General features: G+C 34.2%; 1 protein-coding gene across 1 annotated transcript; it reads right to left on the reverse strand.

Moving 5' to 3' along the window:
• Positions 1-4,283: 4,283 nt before the first annotated feature.
• LOC142349012 (uncharacterized) lies at positions 4,284-13,328 on the reverse strand. Its single transcript, XM_075400411.1, has 3 exons — positions 13,019-13,328; positions 10,855-11,007; positions 4,284-4,847 (listed from the first exon to the last, which is right to left on the reverse strand). The coding sequence occupies exons 1-3, from the start codon at positions 13,124-13,126 to the stop codon at positions 4,749-4,751; spliced, it is 360 nt and encodes a 119-aa protein (XP_075256526.1). The 5' UTR covers positions 13,127-13,328; the 3' UTR covers positions 4,284-4,748.
• Positions 13,329-21,175: the final 7,847 nt, after the last annotated feature.

The following is a 21,175-nucleotide window of genomic DNA, read 5'->3' on the forward strand; positions in this document are numbered from 1 at the left end:
CGCTAATGGTATAAATCGCTTCCAAATTTTCTTCTCGCATTTTTCTACTGAATTTTGGTTTTTGCCTGTTTTTCTTGTTGTTTTCATAGTCTCAAGACTTATAGTAATCTCTTATTGATTATCTATGCATGGCAAACATATTTTTCTGCCATTGTGTTATTTTTGAGCGTAGTTATTGACATCCCTTAAAAGCTTCTAAGTTTAATGGCTGGTAAGACTTTAAAAAAAATTTTCGAAAGTTTTTTTGAACATTAACCCATCCTTAACTTTTTTCATGGACTGTTAGTCAAATTTTGTACTTACAGGATACATTTTTTTCTTGTGCAGCCAAATTTAATCTGGCTGGCTTCTTAATCTCTTACCTATTAGTTTTAAAACTTCAATGCCACGAGTTTTCATACTTTTAAAAAAAAAATTTTGGGTGCGTTTTCCTTTTTTTGGATCCTTTTAAAATCTTATCACATTATCCTACTACTGATAGTTCCCAATGGTTTAGAGGAGACGTTCAACGGATCATAAATAAAGTTTTCAGAGAAGAGCTTATGATTTAAATGGCTTCGACACTTTCCTCTGGCACTCTTTTACGGACTTTTTGGTTTTTGCCTGTTTTTGTTGTTTTTATAGTCTTATGACTGATTGTGATCTTTTTTTGATTGTCTATGCATGGCAAACATCTTTTTCCTGCCATCGTGTTATTTTTGAGAGTAGTTTTTGACCTCCGTTAAAAGTTTTTGAGTTTAATGGCTGTTAAGATTTTAAAAATAGTTTTTCGTTTTTTTTTGGAATATTAACCAATCCTAAACTTTTTTTGTGAACTGTCAGTCAGTCTTAATACCTTCGAGATCAATTTTTCCCTAATGCAGCTAAAAATAATCTGGTTAGCGGTTTTATCTTCTACCTATTAATTTCAAAACTTCAATGCCACTAGTTTTCATTTTTTTTCTCATTTTTCTCGTTTTTCTCATTTTTGGACCCTTTTGAAATCTTATCATATTAACCTAATGCTGATAGTTCGCATTGGTTTAGGTGAGACTTTCAACGGATCATATATAAATTTTTCAGAGAAGAACTTATGATTTAAATTGCTTCGACACTTTCTGCTGGGGCTTTTCTACTCAATTTTTGTTCGTTGCCTGTCTGTGTTGTTGTTTTCACCGTCAATAACCTGTTGTTAGGTCTTTTTGAAAAAATATTAATAGCAAACAAACTTGTTGTTTCCTGGAGGCATATTTTAGCGTATTTAGTGGATTCCGTTGAAAGCTAATGAAATTAATGGCGGTGATACTACGAGTTTTCTCAAAAATTTCGTGGTTCTAATCTATTTTCATATTTGATTTTTTCTCAAATTAAATTGATAAAAAACAGAAATCCCATTGCTGTTAAAAATTTAATTGAACATAGAAAAATATTTGTGTAGAAATTTCATTTTTTGTTGCCTTCGACGTTTTTTTTTTGCTCAATTTTTTTCCTGAAATTGCGGTTTTTCCTGTTTTTGTTCTTTAGGTGGCCATAAAATGCTGACAAGTCTTTTAAGCTTGTCGTTGAGGATTGAAATAATACTGTTACCCCAAATCAGTAAGTCAGTTTATAGACTTTAGTCTGAAGGTTTATGATAAAAATTTTCAAATATTTTTGAAACTTTTCTGTTTTTGTTGTTCTTTTCGTCAAATTGTAATTTCATTCGTCAATGAGAGGTCACATCCAATTTCTTGTATTTCAAAAAAATTATTTCTACAGATAATATTTGTCACCGATGCTTTATTTGTTGGACAGTATGCGTTTTTTGAACGTTTTTTGAGTGGTCAATTTTTGTATTTCTTTTTCTCTTACTTCAGAACAATCGCGTTATAACAGGTGCCAATGGTTTTCAAATGTGGCCCAAGTAAACATATTAAATATCTCAGTATAAATCCTTTAGCTGAATAGGTAGAAATAATGATTGAATTAAATATACCAAACATTCAGATATTAGCTATTGATTTTAATGGTAGCAAAAGTTTGTGTTTTCGCAAATCATTTGTAATTTTTTGAGTTTTTCTTTAGTTCGTTTCTATGGCCTAGTCTAGTCAACGACAAGTCCTTTTGGTTTTGTAATAAGTTTTTAGTAAATTATCAAGGATCATTGATTTAAAAGCTAATGATTTTTAAGACCTTTGATTTTTCTTGTTTTAAAAATGTTGATTAATTTTTGAGTTTTGCCTCATTGATCGTTCTCTTTGTTGACTTGTAACATAGTCTCATAAAGAAAACTTTCCGTCCGCTGGATAGTTAGAAAAAAGTGAATTTGAGTAGTTAAGGATTTATCTGACTGCTTTTTGACGTTGTTACTATGTGCTTTTAAATTTAGATATTCAGTTTTTGCCGTGAAATTTTAGTTTTCGCTAATTGTTTTGGTTGTTTTTTTGTCTCGTAGTTTTGTTAAGTTCAGATCTCATTGGCTCTGTAATAAGGCATGGCATTCAATTAGTAGATAGGTTGTGTAACCATTGTTTTAAACTCAAACATCTATTTTTGTTATTTCTTCATTTGGTTGACAAGTCAAAAATGTAGATGAGCTCGGGTCGGAACATAATGTGCGACCGCCCATTAACGAGCCTCCTTGTTAGTTGTATTGTTAAGTTGATATGTGACATATTAGTAAATAACACGTAGTGATCTTCAAATAACAATAAGTTACTTCCCTTCTAATTAAAATGTGCTCTAAATTTTAGATCATCATTACCTTTTATTGTAGTTTTTTACGTTTTTTGATCATTTGGGAAAGGAAATTCGAAATTGAATTAGTATATTTTTGATTTTTTTTGTTTATTATCCGATCCGGAGAGACGTCGTCTAAAATACTCCATTTTAAACATTACTTATCATCTTAGTTCTTTATATTAAAATTTTATCGTGATTTAAATGGCAATTATCAATATTTTTACCAGAATTATAATTTAAAATTTGTAATGATCTTGATGTTCTTTAATGTAACATTCAGCGACCTTTTTCATTTGGGCTTCTCTTTTTAAGCTTTCAAATTATCCAAAATTGCTAATCTAAATTCTTATTCTAAGTTCTATTCTTTTTTTGATAAATATTTTCTCGTTGGTTTATAATTATTGGATGTTATTTTATTGAAAATGGGCGCAAAGTTGTCTCCTCTTGGTAAAATTGGGTTTTCTTTTATAGTTGAGTTGTTGAAACTAATTGTGGTATTAGGTAGAGATTTGAAGTAATCATCTAACTCAATCAATATCTCTTGACTTTGTTATTTATCGTCCTGTAATATAATAGTGTAGTTTTTCTTGAGAGTTTGAGTATTTACAAACTCTGGGTTGCGAGTTTTATAACAATTCTAAGACCATTAGGAAGATTTCCCAATATAAGCTTTATTTTTGATTTTCGTTTAAGTTTAAGATTTTTGGGTCGAGACCTAATTTTCCCATGGGTCTAGACCTAACTTTACTTCATTATAGATCCAAAAACAGTCCTGGTCCTGTACGCCCTATAAATTTAGGACCAAGCTTGCTGTTGGAAAACTCTTTTGGATTTTTTGAAATGGTTATTAAGCTTGCTTGTGGTAAACCCCTTTTTCTAAGGTTTTCTTAATGTTTTTTTTGTGTTAAAATTGCAAAAAAGGATTGATGTTCTAGTGTTTTTTTTTAATATGAAAGGTTATCGAGTGGAGTGTTGGTAATTTTAAAATCTAGCGCGCTAGGCGCCGAGTCATGCAAGTGGTCATAGTATTCTTAATTCCCAATTGGTAAATATAATAATTGAGATTATTGGCCTTAGGGCATGTGTCGTCCTCTGGTCGTAGTATTTATCCCTTTTTTGATATTACTTCACTTCAATCCGTTTTAAAACTCTGTTTTCTATCCACGAGTAGTCGGAACCAACTTTTCTTTGGGTACGTTCCTGACAGAGCTGAGAAGTAGAAGTTTGATCTAAACTACACAAACTGTTGTAAGTTGGAAATCTCTTTTGCGCATTTGACTTTAAAAGTTCCTGATGACTTTTCTTCTCACGATTGAGAAAAAATTGAAACGAGTTGCAATTCTAGCAGACAATAGATGTGTCGTGACTCCAGCTTTGTCTGCTGCTTTCGACTAACTCATTCAGTCTTTTTCCTGTCCCCATTTTCCTGTCTTTATCTCCCATAACAGATGAGAGTTGTGAGCGAGCGAGAGAGAAATGGAACACTGGGAATAAATTCACAAAATGGCTCAAATTGAAATATGGATTGATTTCATAATCCGATTTATTTGATCCGGCTGTCTTACGCAAAACAAAACGATTGCTTTACATGCTGAAATACTTTGTTATTCGTTAGCAAAATAAATTAAAATGAAAGCGATGGTTTCAAAATCAAATATTGATTTTCGCCAGTTACCAATTACCAATATTTACAAAACTTTACCTAATGCATAAATATCTTTTAAAAGTTTGCAGCACTATGAATTTGTATACTCATGATATATTTTATGATTAAAAACTATTAATTAATATAATATTTATGAGGGAAAAGAGAGTATGGCCCTTGTGAGAGATAGATGCAAGATTTGAATGATTATTTAAAACATCCAATTCCTGCTCAAACTTTTCAACATTTTGCCTCAGAAGTTGTTTCCACTGAGAATTAGTTGTTATTAAATTTAGGATTAAATGTGTCGAGAGAGTGTTGGTAAGAGATGAAGGTGGTTTGTCATGCACTGTGCTTGATGGATAGAGAGAGTGTGGTGCAGTTATTATGACACACTCTGTGTCTACACTCTGTCAATTGTGACCACTTTCTTCACTAGTTCTATACAGGCCTTCGATTCCTCCACTACCTTCATCCCATCGTCTGCTGCAGCCACATACACCTGTAGTAACAACACTCACCCACCTCCACAGCTCAACTTATGAAGAGACTTTAAAAGTATAGATGGGTCATAATATTTACTCTACATGCACAGTTCAGCATGCTACTTAAAGTCGATCATAAGCCGTTAAAACAATAATAGAAAAAAGGAGGCTCGTTAATGTGTGTTCGCACCTGATGTTCCGACCCCCACTCATCTAAGTTTTAGTCATTACTGTCAAGCAAATGAAGAGATAATAAAAAATTGACCTCTGAGTTTAAAAAAACCGTTACACAAACTGCTAAATGAATTACATAATGCCATGCCTTATTACAGCGCTCACGCGATCTCACACCATTAAAATGACTACGGGAGAAAAACATAAACATTTTTTACGACAAAAATTTAACATCTAAACTTAAAAGCAACTAGTAACACCGACAAAATACAATCCGAAGAAACCTTAGTCACACAAATTTATTTTTTTACTAGAATGCAGATGGGACTTTATATTAATGAGACTAAAAAACAAACTGATAAAAAGAAGCAATAATGAGGCGAAACTCAAAAATCAACCAATTTTTTTTTCAAAACAAATGTTTACAGGAGTCTTACAAACGTTAAGTTTTAACAAAAAAACTTCTCGATAAATTTACAAAAAGCTCATTATGAAACCAACAGAATCTGACTTGGTCAAACTGAGTCACAGAAACGGATTAAATTATTGAAGCCAATAAAATATTTCGCTGTTATCTGAATATTATGCTTTCTATTTCAAAAGTTAATTAAAGAATTTCAGTTAAAACTATACTGAAAAAATAAGTATGTCAACATGGGTCTTATTTGAAAATCATTGCGAATTTTTATTAGGCGAATGAGCTTGAAGAAGAGAAAAACGAGCACAGATATTGACTACTAACAAATATCTGATGAAAACGCATATTGCTCATTAAACAAGACATCAGTTGCGACGTAATATCAATAGCCATTTTAAAGTTCGAAATACAGAGAAGAAGTGGCTGTAGCCTCTCAATGATAAGAATTAGATACAAAATGACAAATAGAACAGCAAAACCTAAAAAACTTAAAATAACGTTTGAAAAAATATTTAAGGCTTTTGGCTGTAAACTTACTACATTGAGTATTTTCAAGCGTTCAACACTCAGTTAGAGGCTTATGAGACCTCTCAGCTCTTTACGACCACATAAAGAATTTAAAACATGCAAAAATCGCAAATTGAAAAATAAAATTGAGAGAAAAGTGTCGAAGTCATTTAATAATGAATCATTTAATTCAAATTTTTCATTTTCAAACAATTTTTCAACAATAACTGAATTATTTTTTACAACATTTTGACTTCAAAGAACCAATAATTGTGACAAATATATTAAAACCACGGAGCTTTTAAGAAATCCCGTAGTATCAAAGCCATGAAAATCAATAGCTTTCAACGGAAAGCAATACAGAGTAAGTTAGGATAAGTTATACTTCCATGAGAAATCAAAAATTTCTGTCATTCCTAAATCATCAATAAGTCACACAAAAAGTCGTATGACTGTGAAAACGACAACAAATACAGGCAAAACCATAAAAATCTCTAGAAAACCGAAAGAAGACAAAGTCGAAGCCAGTAAAACCATAAGTTTTCCTTTAGAAACTTATCTATGATCTATTTAATTTCTTCTCTATTTCAATGGGAACTGACAATAATAGAATAATGTAAAAAGATATCAAAAGAATCCAAAATTATGAGAGAAAAACAAAATTTAAAAAATACGAAAAGTCGTGACATGCAAGTCATAAACACAATAATTAGAAGTTAAAACCGCTATCTAGATTCATTTTGGTTGCAATCGAGAAGAAGGGGGTCCTATCAATAGTTCGCTGAAACATGTTTAAGATCGGTTACTGTTCAAAACATTTTTTCAAAATTGTTTTTAAAAATCTTACAGCCATTAGCTTTCCGCTCATTTTACTACATAGATTCACTAACTGCTCTTGAGGAAGCCAATTCTGTTTTTAGTCAACGAATCTATGTCATAGGGCTACAAATTTTTATTAAAATCTCAAAAGAAAAACTACGAAAACTCAGAGTAGGAGCCATAAAAAAATAAAGCGATTCCTTAAAAACGAATTATTTGTACATGGGGCATCAGTTGACTGTAAGTGAGGTTTGTCGTGAACAGAATCTGGATTTTGAAAAGTGGTTAGTTTCTAAGTGACTTGAAAAAAGAATGAAATCGTTTTCAAAATATCAGCTCTCAATTAGAAATCGAATTTTTTTCATAGTAAACTTCCCTATGAGACGAAAACTACCCTTTTTTGGCCTTTCGTCTGTTAGAAGCACAAGATTGTTTCATTTGTTGCATAAAATGTAATTTTGAATCAATAATTTATTAGAAAAAAAAACTTAAGTTGAACAAAGTGAACAAAGTCATGCCAAACATCACGTTTTAACACAAAACTTTAAACCTCGATAAATCCTCGAAAAACAGGAAGTTCAAAGAAATTTTTTTAATTCCGAACTCTACGCTGGAGGAGCTTATTAATGATATCACTAACATTTCTCTACGATGGGTATATAAATCAGCCAAAATTGTCCGAACAAAAAACGTATTTGAGTATATAGTTCCTCTCCCCAAAAGTGGGCTTGAACAATGATAATTACGTCAACAGTGTCATCTAGTTGTGTCGTCACCCGTTAATGCAACAAGGAGGCTCAGTAATGTGCCTTTGCATCGAATATTCTTGTTTTTGGCTTAATTATGTACCAATAATGTAGAGAAAGGACATTTTCACAGAATAGTTCAGGCATTGTGTGTTAAGACTTGAATGACTTAAAAAATGTCAGACATGTATACCAGTGATGCGAATGCCAGTGAAGTTATTTTTCCATTTCACTGGAAAAGACAAATATTGAACTGATAAAAAAGTGTTTACTTTGCAATGTCTCACTAAGATGTCATTCTACCAAAATGAAACCCAATTTTTCAAGATCAGACAATAAACTGCTGAGTGGTAGAACTCGCCTAAAAAGTCACTGTTTAACTTCTTGGCGCATCAGTTGCTCATAAAAAAATCGAGCTGTAGTAAACAAATTAAAAAACGATAAGAGGACAAGTCCTGAAGCACAATTCAAATACTAAATATCAACCTCTTTATAAAAACCGTATTTGATAGTCCAAAAAGTACGCTGAAATTTTTGGAGAGAAAACTGTGACCTGAGTCATTAAATGTTGCATAAGCGTTCGGACTACTGCTTTTTCGACAACAGTAGAAACGTCCCTGTTATAAAAAGTTGTTGACCCCGAGTAGTACGTCGTCGTAATTTTCCCTCACCACATGGCGAAGAACGCAGTGAGTAATTATGGAAAAACACGCATTGGGATAGAATCAGTCTGGTAGAGGCCAACTTTTGAGCATTTATTAAGAATTTTTGACACTATGGAAAACTAATCTGATGTTGGAAACTTTGGCAATGCTGTGTTGTTGTGTATCACTATACATAAAATTGTTTTTACCTGTATGTTTGCGTTATTGAAACTAGTTGTGGCGTTAGGTAACGATTTGATATAATCATCTGGTTAATAATTATATCTTGACTTTGTTGTTTCTTATTCATATATATTTTATTCTTACGCATTTCATTTGTGTACTGTTGTTGAAGATTAATGCGGTTGCAAACGCTTGGTTACACACTTGGCAATAGTTCATTGACATTTTTTTCCAAACAAATTTTTTTTAATTTAAATTTTTTAAAACTTTGAAAAAGACAATTTTTTAGTGTTTTTCTCAAATTGTAAAATTGGATTTTTGAGTGTTAATTTAAAAATGCAAAAAATACCATTTTTAATGTTTATTTATATTTGTTAGCCACTTGTAGCTATTTTGTTGTTTTTTAAAATCGTAATAGTGACCATTTTATCAGTGTGTTCTAAAATTGTAAGATGGTTTGTGAGCAATGATAAACAATTGAATCAAGCGCTCCGGGGGCCGAGCAGCGTGTAAAATGATTATTGAACTGGCATTTTTTTTGGATTTGACCACACATCGCTTTTAGGGTGCGTGTTACCGTTATGGCCGTATGCTCAATAATTATTTTTACCATTACTGGGAAAAACTACCCCGACGTCCAATTTCTCTTTATTAAAAACTATCACGGTGGCTTTCAACTGAATTTAATTTGACTATACTACAATGACTTTGATAAGAACTGTAATGAAGAATTTTCGCTATGTAATGATTTAAAGCTCCAGAAGTTTTTCGACCATTCCGTGTTGGCGATTTTCAGGTTTCACTCATAGCACTTTTCCTCGAACAGACAGCGTAAGAGAAATTTTCTCAGAAACACTCTTTTTCTAAACAAACATTGAAGTGCACTCGCTTTTGGATTAGCTAGCTGAAGCTGAGGGAGGCAAGACGCTATGACTAGAGGGCAGAAAAAATAGCCAATTGTATATTTTATACACAGATAGATATCTGGCCGATTTCTCAAATCATATATATGATGTACTAAAAACATGCAGCCAAATGTGCTTTTAACCAAATCGTGAAACGTATTCGTGTAACACTTTAAAGGAACATATTACGTGTGCTGAGTTAATGACTTTTGTTGTAGTTCAAAGCAAACATTTAAGCGAGAGGAACAAAAAATGTGCTAGGTGTAGACTCTGAAAATTGAAAAATATAAAGAATCGGATTTCGTTTGGTGAGCTCTGTTTCGATAATAAGAAAACTTGGAAAAACACTGAAATCATTTACTAATACTTAGTTATCAAAATAACTGCCACGCTTCGAAGTTTGAAAGAAATGCGAAACATTTTTCCTCAAATAAAGTTGACTCGAAAAAAATGTTTTTGTTTGTCAATCAATTAACCAATACAAACATTTCACGCCTACTGCTCCGCTATCTACTTCCTTTTTCAGTGTGTTGATAACTGGCTACTTCAATTAGCTACTTTAACAGTGCGTAATAAGATAAAATGTCTTTTTGACCTGATAAATTTTTAAATTAGAATCGCAAAATTCAAACAATGAACTTTGCTATTGCAATTCAAAAAAATCATCAGGTCAGAAAGATATTTTGGTTATTATTAATTTATTTTTTTTTAAAAAAAGATGCAATGCTGGAACGCATCATATGAAATATAAATTTTCTCGTGAATTTATGAAACTACGAACTAAGTGATGAAACTACGAACTAAGTGATGAAACTACGAACTAAAAGTAACTCCTAAAACAACAGCCTGCTTCTTGTGGTGGGGTGCTATCTTAGATATATACTACAGTCTCAAACCAATCAAGAAAAAGTGTGGTCTTCATAAAATTGTAAATTTTGATTCAAGAGCATAGTGACGCGTTCAAAAAATCAAAGAGAATGCATAAAAAAATTTAACGTGCCTGAAAGTCCATTTTGTGATAAACGCATTGTTTTCTGTACGCTCGAGCACCAGACGACAGCTCCTGTGGGCCATATTTTTTTCAGGTTGCGGAGGTCTCTGTCATTGATTAGCCCAATACCGTCATAAAGTTTGATTAAATATTTTTCAATCAATTGCTGCTTATCAATTGTTACACTTCTATTATTATCCTAGAACGGAATTAGACAATTGTTCACATTAATTCATGTTAACGCAAACAAAAGGTACTTAAACTGTTAAAAAAACTGTTATAATAATATATCCCGTTATAATTTTTAAATTTGAATCAATTTACCATCAGACGTAGTTCAGGTAAAATTTGTTTTTTTTTTGGTGAAGTCGGACATTTTGGTTACGTTTTCCATCTAAAAAAGTGTCATCGTTGACAGGGCTCGGATATTGATCATTAACCACGAACATGATCTCAATTATTTTATTCAATTACAAAAATAAAAAGCAACACGCAGATGAGAGCATTGATGACATGTTTATTTTGGTCTGTTTACCATTTGGCAACTTACCTTTAGGATGTTTGATATCTAATAATGCATTTTTGAAGAGAACTTTTGAATTTGTTTTGTGATAGATGGTGCATATAGGGTACTAACAGCACAGGTTGGGCAACATCCTGTCCAGCAACAGGCAAGCACTTTGTTCACGAGAGAGTCTGGGATTCTGTCCAGGGCACTCATGTACCAGAAGGCTAACACACATGGACAGATGGAAGCCACGGGAAGACGGTAAGAGTCTTCTTTCAGCTTCTAAAACACAACCACCACCTCCTCACACTGCCTCACACGTCATCACCCACGTTGAGGTCCAGATCGAAATCGTCTCTGATTAGACCGTCCCAGACAAAACTGACCTGTGATCAGACCGACCCAGACCGAACTAACATCTATCTGATCAGACTACCGAGTGATCGAAACTGCGCGTGCGCTCGAAAGCCTCCTCGGGTCACCGATCATTCAACTTGATCTGATTTCATGTTAGATCATATATGAATCTTAGTAATCGTACTAGGTCATATATGATTTGTATGACTAAGGAGTCATACAAAGATCATATAATCTTACAAATTCATACGAACAATTTTAAAGCCCAAAAACTGTATAATTTTCATTTTCGGTAGAAGCTTAAAAAACTCTTGGAAATCACACAAGGTCATTTATGCTACATCAAACAATCACCAATGCCAAAAGTCGCATATAAAATTGTCATTGTGCATTTAAATGTAATATATTGTATGTACAGTCCACAATTAACCATTTGGGTGCGCTAAAACAATAGCTTTGAATTTAGTACGTACTTCAAAATCGATATAAAAATTAGATACAATTTTGTTTTTCATTTTATGAGTGAGCATTTATATGTATAAACTGGCTTCAGAGAACATGGAAACTTTAGTCTTATAGATAGAATTATTCTTTCATTTATCATTTAATTTTGCAGTAAATGTTGCACTGCACAATCTTTCGGTGGATCACACACAAAGATGCCGAGGATTCACATAAGTGATGTCTTAGCGCTAAAGAGCGAAAATGTAAAATTCAGGAAAAAAAAAGAAATATCACTCTTGGTATCAATACTAAGGTCATATATGATTGCCTGCTAATCACACAAGGAACAAATATGATTTATTTGGTTTCACACTTCAATTGGACAACGAAATCAGGCGTGGACATTGTCAATTCACATCTGATCTTTGTATGGAATCAAAGAAACTTCAAACCGAGCCCTCTAATCAGACTATGGTGCGCTTGAAAGTCATTCTTGATCCAGCTATGGTGCGCTAGAATTCGCCTTTGAGCAGACTAGTGCGCGCAGAATTCCATCTCTGATCAGTCTCAAGTGCTCTCTAAAACGCCTCTGGTCAGACTCAAGTGTGCACAAAATTATCTGTGACCAGAGTTGAGTGCACTTGAAATAGCCGGGTCAGAGAATGATTTTAAACATGAACAAATATTTCAATATCACCATAAATTACTCTTTTCATATAATTAATGAGCTCAGTAATATATGCAAGAAAGGCGCAGCCAAAACCTAAGAGTATTGCAAATGAAAATTATTAGTATGCCATAGGTGCATATTTCAGACTAAATAGATGAAATTAGCTTTTCATTAAAAAACGATCTACAGGTAATCAAAAGTTCTTTTGAAGGTTACCGGCACTTGCTCTCAGCTGGATCCCTTGGATCTGATCAGCGCCATCAAACTCTATATGAGTCTTAGTTCAGAGCACTGCTATATTGTTGCTTCTTGGCAGAGCCAACATCTCTCATAAAAAAATTTTTTATCAGACCCAAATGGTTTTGGATCAGACCCAATTGCGCTCTATTTTTTTCAAAAAAGAGTCTTGAAAATGCTTTTTTATAATTTGAGAGAAATATCTGAACAATTTTACTTGCTAGTTTGAAAGAGAAGCTCGAAACCGGATGATCAAAAATATTTAGAGCCTCGATTTATTGCCTTGCCTTTAATTCTTCATTTATTAAAGCAAGGTTAACTAAATCACTTCTTTGTTATGTTGCTTCCAACGATGTGCTGTTGTCTAAGGAATATGCAAGCTTTATCATAAATCAAATCAAGTGCACATATTTTGTGCTCCGTTGTTATAATTGCTATCCCTAGAAATTTTTCGGAGATTTTCAGAAATAATTGAGAATTTTTCAGTTTGACTTTGAAAGTTTGCTGAAGTGAAGAGTGCATGCATGGTGAACAGTGTTTCACTGTTAGCAGACTTAACACACAATTAACAGTTGGTGAACTCACGAAGTAGGCAACTTTTGAGAAGACATAGCAGGGGCACAAACAGGCACACACCCACGCATTCAAGTCAATCCAGTTCGTATCTTTCAAATGAGTCAAAAAATCAGACATCCCGGCAATTAATGTTACTTCTTTCTTCTATATCTCTATACAATAAACAGATACAAAACTGACTAACAAGTTGAGTCGACTGAAATTATTGTGTATTGCGTAAATAAAACAGCAGTAGCTCTACAGTCAGTGGAAAAAAGTTGAATAAAAACAACAAGTGTTCACCAATTGTTTTTGCGTAACTGGTGCTAATGTGCACTATATGATAGAAGGATTGTAGAGTTTGGCTGTTTCTTCATTTGTGATACTACTCGTTTGAACTATACAACACAACAGCCATGTTGCATTTTGTGCCATTACGATGTCGAAAAGCAGAAAGGCAGAAGACACAAAAAATATTATTTACGAAAGTTTTTGTTAATTATTTAAACGGATAGCTTATAATATATCTGTTTTATTCTTCTCTAATTTTTCCTGATCAGCGCTTTTCGTAAAGATGGCATTTATCTTCTTAGAGCCTAGTATGCTAAGTGAGCGTTATTCTTATTGCTCAGATTGTATCAAGTAATTTATCTTACTTGAATTGTATGAAACGCTGAAATGAAGCGTGAACTTTGAAAAGATGTTGTCCATATCCACATCGTCACTTCACACATGCGTGAAAAAAAGAGACAGTGTAACATTGAAACAAGTAAGTTAGGCACTTACTACTTCAAGTGAAATTCTATTACAACACAACTTTAGCTCTTTTTTTTTTATCTAACCAATTTATCACAAATATTTGATGCTTTTCAAGTTCTTAAGGAGAGTTCACATATGCATCTCAGCTGAAAAACAATGTGGCCCACAAGTCAAAATTAATTAAAAACTTTGTTGGAGCCACCCCGAAATCTGTTGTGAGCACCGATCATTGCTAGAAAACGTTAACGTCCGCTTTTTGTTTTAACGGTAATGATAAATTGAGATTTCAAATAGCATTATAACATATTTTTTAATATAACATGCACCCCCCCCCCCCCCCCTCAGAAACGATCCTAAGGGAGTAGTAAATTTCTATTGCACATTAGACGAGAACAACTGAATTTTGAATTGAAGGTATGATCTGAACTGCATACTATAACAGAGGATATGCAGAACCAAATAGGGAAATTTAACAAAACACTGAAATGAAAGAAAAATACACGAATACAAACTCATCAATTAAATTGAAAATAAATACTTTGAACTAAATTAAGAGGATGGTACCAAATTGTGTAGCCCATTTCCTCCCGCAGAAAAAATCAAATTGCTTATTTTGAAGTTTTTAAGGAAATTTATAACATATCCACTGTTTATCATAACTACATTCGATTTTACTAGCGATGTAATAATATTATTTTAATAATAATAGTCTGTTTTTGTTCAGCTTTAGGTCAGTAGCTATCTGAATCCGACATTGCTTCTGCTTGGAGAACTCTCATTGATGGGTCCTCGTAATTGGAAGATTTACAGGACTACTGCACCGGATACGATGTGTGGGAGAATAGTAACCCGGTTAGAATTCGGTCTCCGGTGGGGCTGGTGGTTGTTGTGTTAAATCGTGGATATTTGAAGCAACGGATATCATGTATCCGCAGTGTTTTCCTTTAAAAATTTGGTAGCACTTTTGTTTTAATGGAGCTCCTGGTGTTGTTTTTTGCGATGATGGGGGACATGCAGCTATTGATTCCATTGAGAGATCTGAGTCAGTAATTTCTGGCGATGAACGTTTTCTTTTAGTTGTCATTTTCGCTTTTGCTATACGTGCTTTTTACTGTTCATTTGGTGGCATGGGAATTGTTTCTCTGTAGTTGGGGCTGTTGTTCGTTGGATGATGATTGGTGACGCTGGTTCACTTATTTTCAGAGGTTTTGTCAGAGATGAAATTGTATGGCACGTATAATGCTGTAATGAATGGATGACGTGCAAATCTCATTATCCTTCACTTCCTGTCTCTTGGCATGAGTGCCTCCCTTCAAATTGTTTTAGTGTATCTCGTGCGTGGGTCTTGTTTTGTGCTCAGTTTTTCCCCATCGGAGCCTTCTATCGTCTTCGAGCATTTTCCACTATATCAGTATGTCATTCTGCTTTACTGCCGAATTTTTTATGCTGGAAATGAGATTGTTCACATCTATTTTACCTGACTCTTTTAATTTCTGGATATGTAATGGAAACTTTTTTTGCGTTGTACCGCATCATATGTCGGTTTTGATCTGTTTAAATCTATTTGGCGATCACTCCGTTCGTTGTTTTCCTCCCCACTAATCCTCGTCTATTAACGGGTCCCATCTGATTGTTTCCAAATCTAAACGTCTATCGAATATAAGTTTATATGATAGCTTATTAGTATGTTTTATCTTTTTATATATTTAGGTTCGCTTATTTTTATATACTCTTATTACTTAATGGTGTCTCAGATTTGCTTCCAAAACGCGTCCAAATTTTGATTGTTTTTTGTGTCTGCGTATGAATAGTTGATGTATTATACAGTTAAAATATCACTTTAACTTGATTTGGAATTGTGTTTTGGCTTCTTTTTTGATACATTCTAGTCTTCTCTCTAGCTTTTGCATTAGCTTTTATACTAAACCAGTTGCTCACTGGTCAAGTACTGGCGCCGAGATTAAATAATCAAAAATTCGTTTGCAAAATTCTGTGGTTGGCTGCTTGCGCTTCTAATTGCTTGAAACAAGATCAGGTAATTTATGATTCTCTAAAATTTCATGCTTGTTAATGTTCTTAAACTTATCCTTTCTTAAAATTTGATCCTCGAAAATTCATTTGATACCCTTCATTAGGAGCTTTACATAAATTTATTGACTCCCACTTTAAATGTGGTTAAAAATTTTTAGCAATTTTCACAAATCTTTTGCATTTTGTGGCCTATGAGAATATGTTCTGGTTCAAGTATGTCCAGCACGCATGAACAGCAGGTTCGTTTTTATCCTTCAGCCCCTGGATGAGTACTGTGGATAGCCTCCACGGATGCGTCTTTTAAAGAATTTGGGATCGCTATCTTAGCATCCACGCAAAGGCATCCAATTCGAACTGGCAAATCTTTCCAGAAAGAAGGGATATAGGGGGATTTGCCGACATTTTTCCTCGCTGTTTGTCAGTAGAAAAATGCTTTTTACCTCAGTAACGGACCATTTGTGCTAAAACTAACCAAAAGTGTTTCGTTAAGTTTTCTTAATAGTTTGAATTTAAACAAAGGATTTCTTGCTCCCAAAAGCTTGAGTTCATTTTTGCTATACTTTTCCTCTGCTGAGTTGAGAAATTGCAACGCAACAGAAACTGGTTGCCACCCTCGACAGCATTGCTGCTCAAGTGATGCTCCTGTTCGGAGTGGTTTCTGCCGAGCTGGCGTTTGTTGCAGTTGTTGGTATTTGATGGTCTGAATTTGTCAGTATGGTTGCTGAGTCGGCTTCGTCCTGGAAGCGCACTTTTGACAGGGATTTTTATTTTTTTTGTCCAAAAGACTTAATCTTTCGAGGTTGACATTGCTAGGACAGCTGGAAATTTTTTTCGCTCAGTATTTGAATATATGTGTAATTGAAGCAGATTGTTTAGAATTGTTTGTTTTGGCAGCGAGCAAGTTTTCTATGAGAAGATTTAGAATGGTAGAAAAATGTTGGGGGTGAATTTTTGGATCGTCTATCCGTCTGGGGTGCGTCATTTACTCTAGTATTGTATGAGGCTTTTGTTGCGCCTCAAATATATCGATTTTTCCAACCTGTTCCTATCTCTTCCTAGCGTTTTTTCTAATAGCTTATTCTGGTGGTGCGAAATCACAGACAATGAAATCACGAACGTTGTTTTTTTAACAGATAGCGTTTCGCACATGCTGCATTTGACTCCAATTTGGAAACAACGAATTGCCCATCATATGTCAGAGTTTTTATGGCTACTTTTAACGGGTCGCAAAAAATGTAATTTCCTAGTCCCGTTTTTGATCATTGCAAATGGATAATTGTGAGAATGACTGTAATAGGCAACCTTTTCACCTTGATAATTACCTATTATATTGTTTGTTTGAACGATGTTCAATCGTATTTGAGAAGAGCGCTCTGTGTTTCGTGATCACATCAAATGGATTTTCAAAAACTCAGCACTTGAAATTTTCACCCAACCAAGCAAGTCCCAATAATTCGATTTCATTGTCGCTATGCCATTCCTCTAATGTGTTCACGCCAAGGCAGCTGTTTGCCACCCGTCACAGCTTAGCTGATCAAGTGCTGCTCCTCATGATTTCCCTGACCAGCGTCAATTAATTCTTTTTTCAATATCAGGATTGAAATGCTTATTTTCTTTGCCTCCGGGATTCTTTGTTTCAATGCATTAAATCGGTTTCCATGTTCTTCTGTTCAAATAAGCTATTAATCTTGTTCAGACGTGGTCTCATTGGAAAGCAGGTTAGAGATAGATTTGGAAGAAATCTCTTATAGTGGTGTATTAAACACCTGTAAATCCAGTCTCCGCGAATCTATGTCCTAACCACTGCATCTCAGTCTTCTTATAATGGCATTCAAATAGATTAAAAACCAGATTATTGTCCTCTCTTTACTGAAGACAAATTGTAACTAGACGGATCTGGTATTAATAATTTCCCTCGCTCACACTCACTTTGTCATTCAGAAGTCAATTAATGTTTTTTTTTCAATGAATCTATAATCTAAGACTTTTTGGAATTCATCTGGTATGTCTGTTAGGTCGTCAAAAATTGTTTCAATGCAACCCATGCCTGTTATGTCTCCTCACGGGCCCCCCTTAGGGGCCGTTTTTGGATGCAACTTCAATTGTCTAACGCGTACTGCAATACAAATAAGCCGTATCCTGCGACGTGCTTGAAATGAGTTGCTGCCAAATACTTTGCATGAGCGAATTCATATTTGGCATTTGTTACCTTATTGTGTATTAATTTATGGATTTTTTGCTTTCTACAGCAATTTTCATCGTTCAGTCTTTTTTGACCGTAATGACTATTGGCGAGAAAAAGTTTTGGTCAGAGAAACTCGTCAATCTTCCGATGTGCTCTTCGCTAGGTAATTTTTTGAATCCATTTTACGGTTAGTAGAAGATAAATTGAGACCTCTCTTTTTCTGATAATTGGCAATTTAAGATTTAAGAAATTTCGATTTTTCTGCATGGTTTTGTGATTTCCCCATACATTTAGCAATGCATAAAGTTCGTCCGGTATTTCAATTTTAATGTGATATTGTTTTTTAATGCAGTTCATTGGATCATTTTGCAGGTGTCTTTGCGTTATTCGGATTTCTAACTTAATCACAAATCTGTAGTCAATATGCATTGTTTTCTCCGGATCTCCTTTTACATACCTTGGCACAATAATTATGTAGTCCGCAATTATTGCATTTCTTACCAAGAGCTGGTCATGCTTGAGGGTGAATGAAATTCCAATTCTGAGCACAAATACGGCATTTGTTGCTGGTGCGTCGGATGTTGTCTGGTCTGGAATCTTTTCTTGATCCGCGCCGCCAAATCATGTATATTTTTGCACCGCGTTCACGCTATTCGAGTTTGAGGAACTGATCCGTTGTTTTTTCAGCTGTCCCAATGTTAGAATGATTGCTAAGTTGAGTGCTCTGTTTGGGTTCACCTTATCACGGTGAAGTTTGCGCTACATTTTGGTGTTGGACATTTTTTAAATTTAATTGGTGGTGGAATATTGCATATTCGCGTGTATCAAAACAGCAATTTCGAGAATACAACTGATTCTTTGATAATACTGTAGAATCTGTGAACTGTCTCCTCTCAATTCTGTTTCCCTGAAAACAGAATAAAACGAGTCAAATGATATTTTGCAAGGCCGGACGAATGAGATTTCCAACATCGGCCAGAATTTTTTTTGGTAGAGAAGCCACAAATAACCTCCTGGAGACTTTTTGCGTTTCCTATTTCTAGTTATTGCAGCGAAACACATTTTCGGTTGCAGAGGTTCCAAGGACGCTCCCCACGATGTAATCCGGTTTCAATTACGCCTTGGTAGTTCAAATCCCACTGAACATTTAGTTGGCTGTTTCGGAGCATCTGTTCTCACTATTGTTGTTCGGTTAAGTTGGCGATGGGCCTTTTGTGTTCGGCTCTAAGGGTAGTAGTATTACATCCCTTGGTGTGTACACCTGTTGGTTGCTGACAGTGCCATGTCATACCTCTAACTACAGAATGAGTAATTGCGTGGCGCGAAAACTTGTTTGTTTTGACCTGAATTAGATTATCCACTTTAGGTGTAATCAAAAGTTGGTTTTGCGTCGAAAAAACAAATTCCACAATGTTGAATGATCTAATCACCACATTTAAATTTGACCCAGTAGATTAGCTATTGGATTAGTCAGTCTAGTAGAGAAGAGTCTAGTTTAGAATAGTTGAATTGAAAGAAAGATTTCAACAGTGATTTATCCGTTAAGTTGAAGGTGTGAATTGAACTGCAGATTCGATCAGATCACGTTTTGGACTGTACAAATTTACTGACAGGATGAAACAAACACTTAGTGGTCAGACACTTAGTTTTACTCGGAAAACTAAAATCAGGAACATGCGTCACGAAAAACGATGTTTAACGAAACACTGAAATAAAGGACAGATACATAGATTTAAATACATCAATAAAATGAAAATAATTTTTGGGAACTATATTCAGAAGAAAGTACCAACTTGTGTACCACAAACAGAACAGACAACGGAAAAGCTCCATTTCAACAACCCTAGTTGATGAGGTTTTGATCTTTGAAAACACCATCCTTGATAGATATTGGGTATGACAAGAAATTTCCGTCTTTTTTGTCATCCAATTTCTCAACTCGGGTTGGCATGCCTCTGCCGCCGTAATTGTTTTGTAACTCTCGCAAAAAACTCTTTGTGCGGGTGGCTCTTGGTGCCAACAGCAGACTCGTCATATCCCGAGAAATTATTTTATTCAACAAACAATCAGTATCTTCTCTCGTCAATTTGAGTGATGGCTATGCTGAGCTAGCTTTGATCCTCTCTTTTTTCAGAATTACCGAATCAGATTTTTGTTTAGGTCGATTTACTGTCACACCGTTAAAAAGTTTATTGTCCTGAACGTGGAATTTTGCTCAATTTATGTAAGATAAACAACGGTAGTTAGCGTTGAAAATTTAGAAAACTCACCGCAATTGCATTCCATAAATTTCCGGAGAATGCGTTGATTTCATAAACGGACAAGCAACGCATTCATCGCAAAATTGTGTCACAAAATGTTGTTTTCCGCTCATCTTATATAGTTTTGCGCTTGTAATTGAATTTTGCTTTTATAGCCGTAGTTCGTACAGGATTTTGGGCTTCTACGAGAAGATCTTACAACACTTTGATCTTACTTAATTTACCTTGATCTTACTTAATTTGTTTTTCTTAGCGCAGATCTTAATTAATTTACTTACATTTAACCTTGATCTTACTTACAATTAACCTTGATCTTACTTACAATTAACCTTGATCTTACTTAATTTGTTTTTCTTAGCGCAGATCTTAAATAATTTGCCTTTCTAAGCGTAGATCTAACATAATTTTGCCCTTATTTAGCGCTGATCTGATATAATTTTGGCGTTTCTCAGCGTAAATGTTGCCTAATTTTTGCAGTTCTAAACATAAATCTTCCATAATCATGGGTTTTTAAGTTTAGATCTTCCATAAATTAGGTATTCTGATATTAGTGTTCTTTATTGTTTTTTTAAAAAAATTTTTAAATGGTATACTTAAATGAATCAGCTTTAAGCTGATTTTATTGTGACGTCAGAAACCAGCCAGCAGCAGAAACATAGATTGCCAACTCCTTGAGAACGATTAAAAAAACCTACTTTCAAAAGTCGTTATATTAACAGATTTCCAAAACCTAACTTTTTCCTAGGCAGACTAGGATCAATTCAAGTAATAAGCAGCAGTTGTTAATCAGTGATGATATCTCCAAAATAAATTGATAACGATTTAAACCGACCTTTTCGCTCCTGCATAAGAAAAATGATCTATCAGTATTTGATTGCGAAAGAAATCTATATTTTGAAGGATTTAGCAATGCATCTCTAAAATAGTGTAAAGCAGCTGATAAAACGCTCG

This window comes from Convolutriloba macropyga, chromosome 11, assembly GCF_964194025.1.
Source record: "Convolutriloba macropyga chromosome 11, txConMacr16.3, whole genome shotgun sequence".
In the NCBI taxonomy this organism is placed as follows: domain Eukaryota; kingdom Metazoa; phylum Xenacoelomorpha; order Acoela; family Convolutidae; genus Convolutriloba; species Convolutriloba macropyga.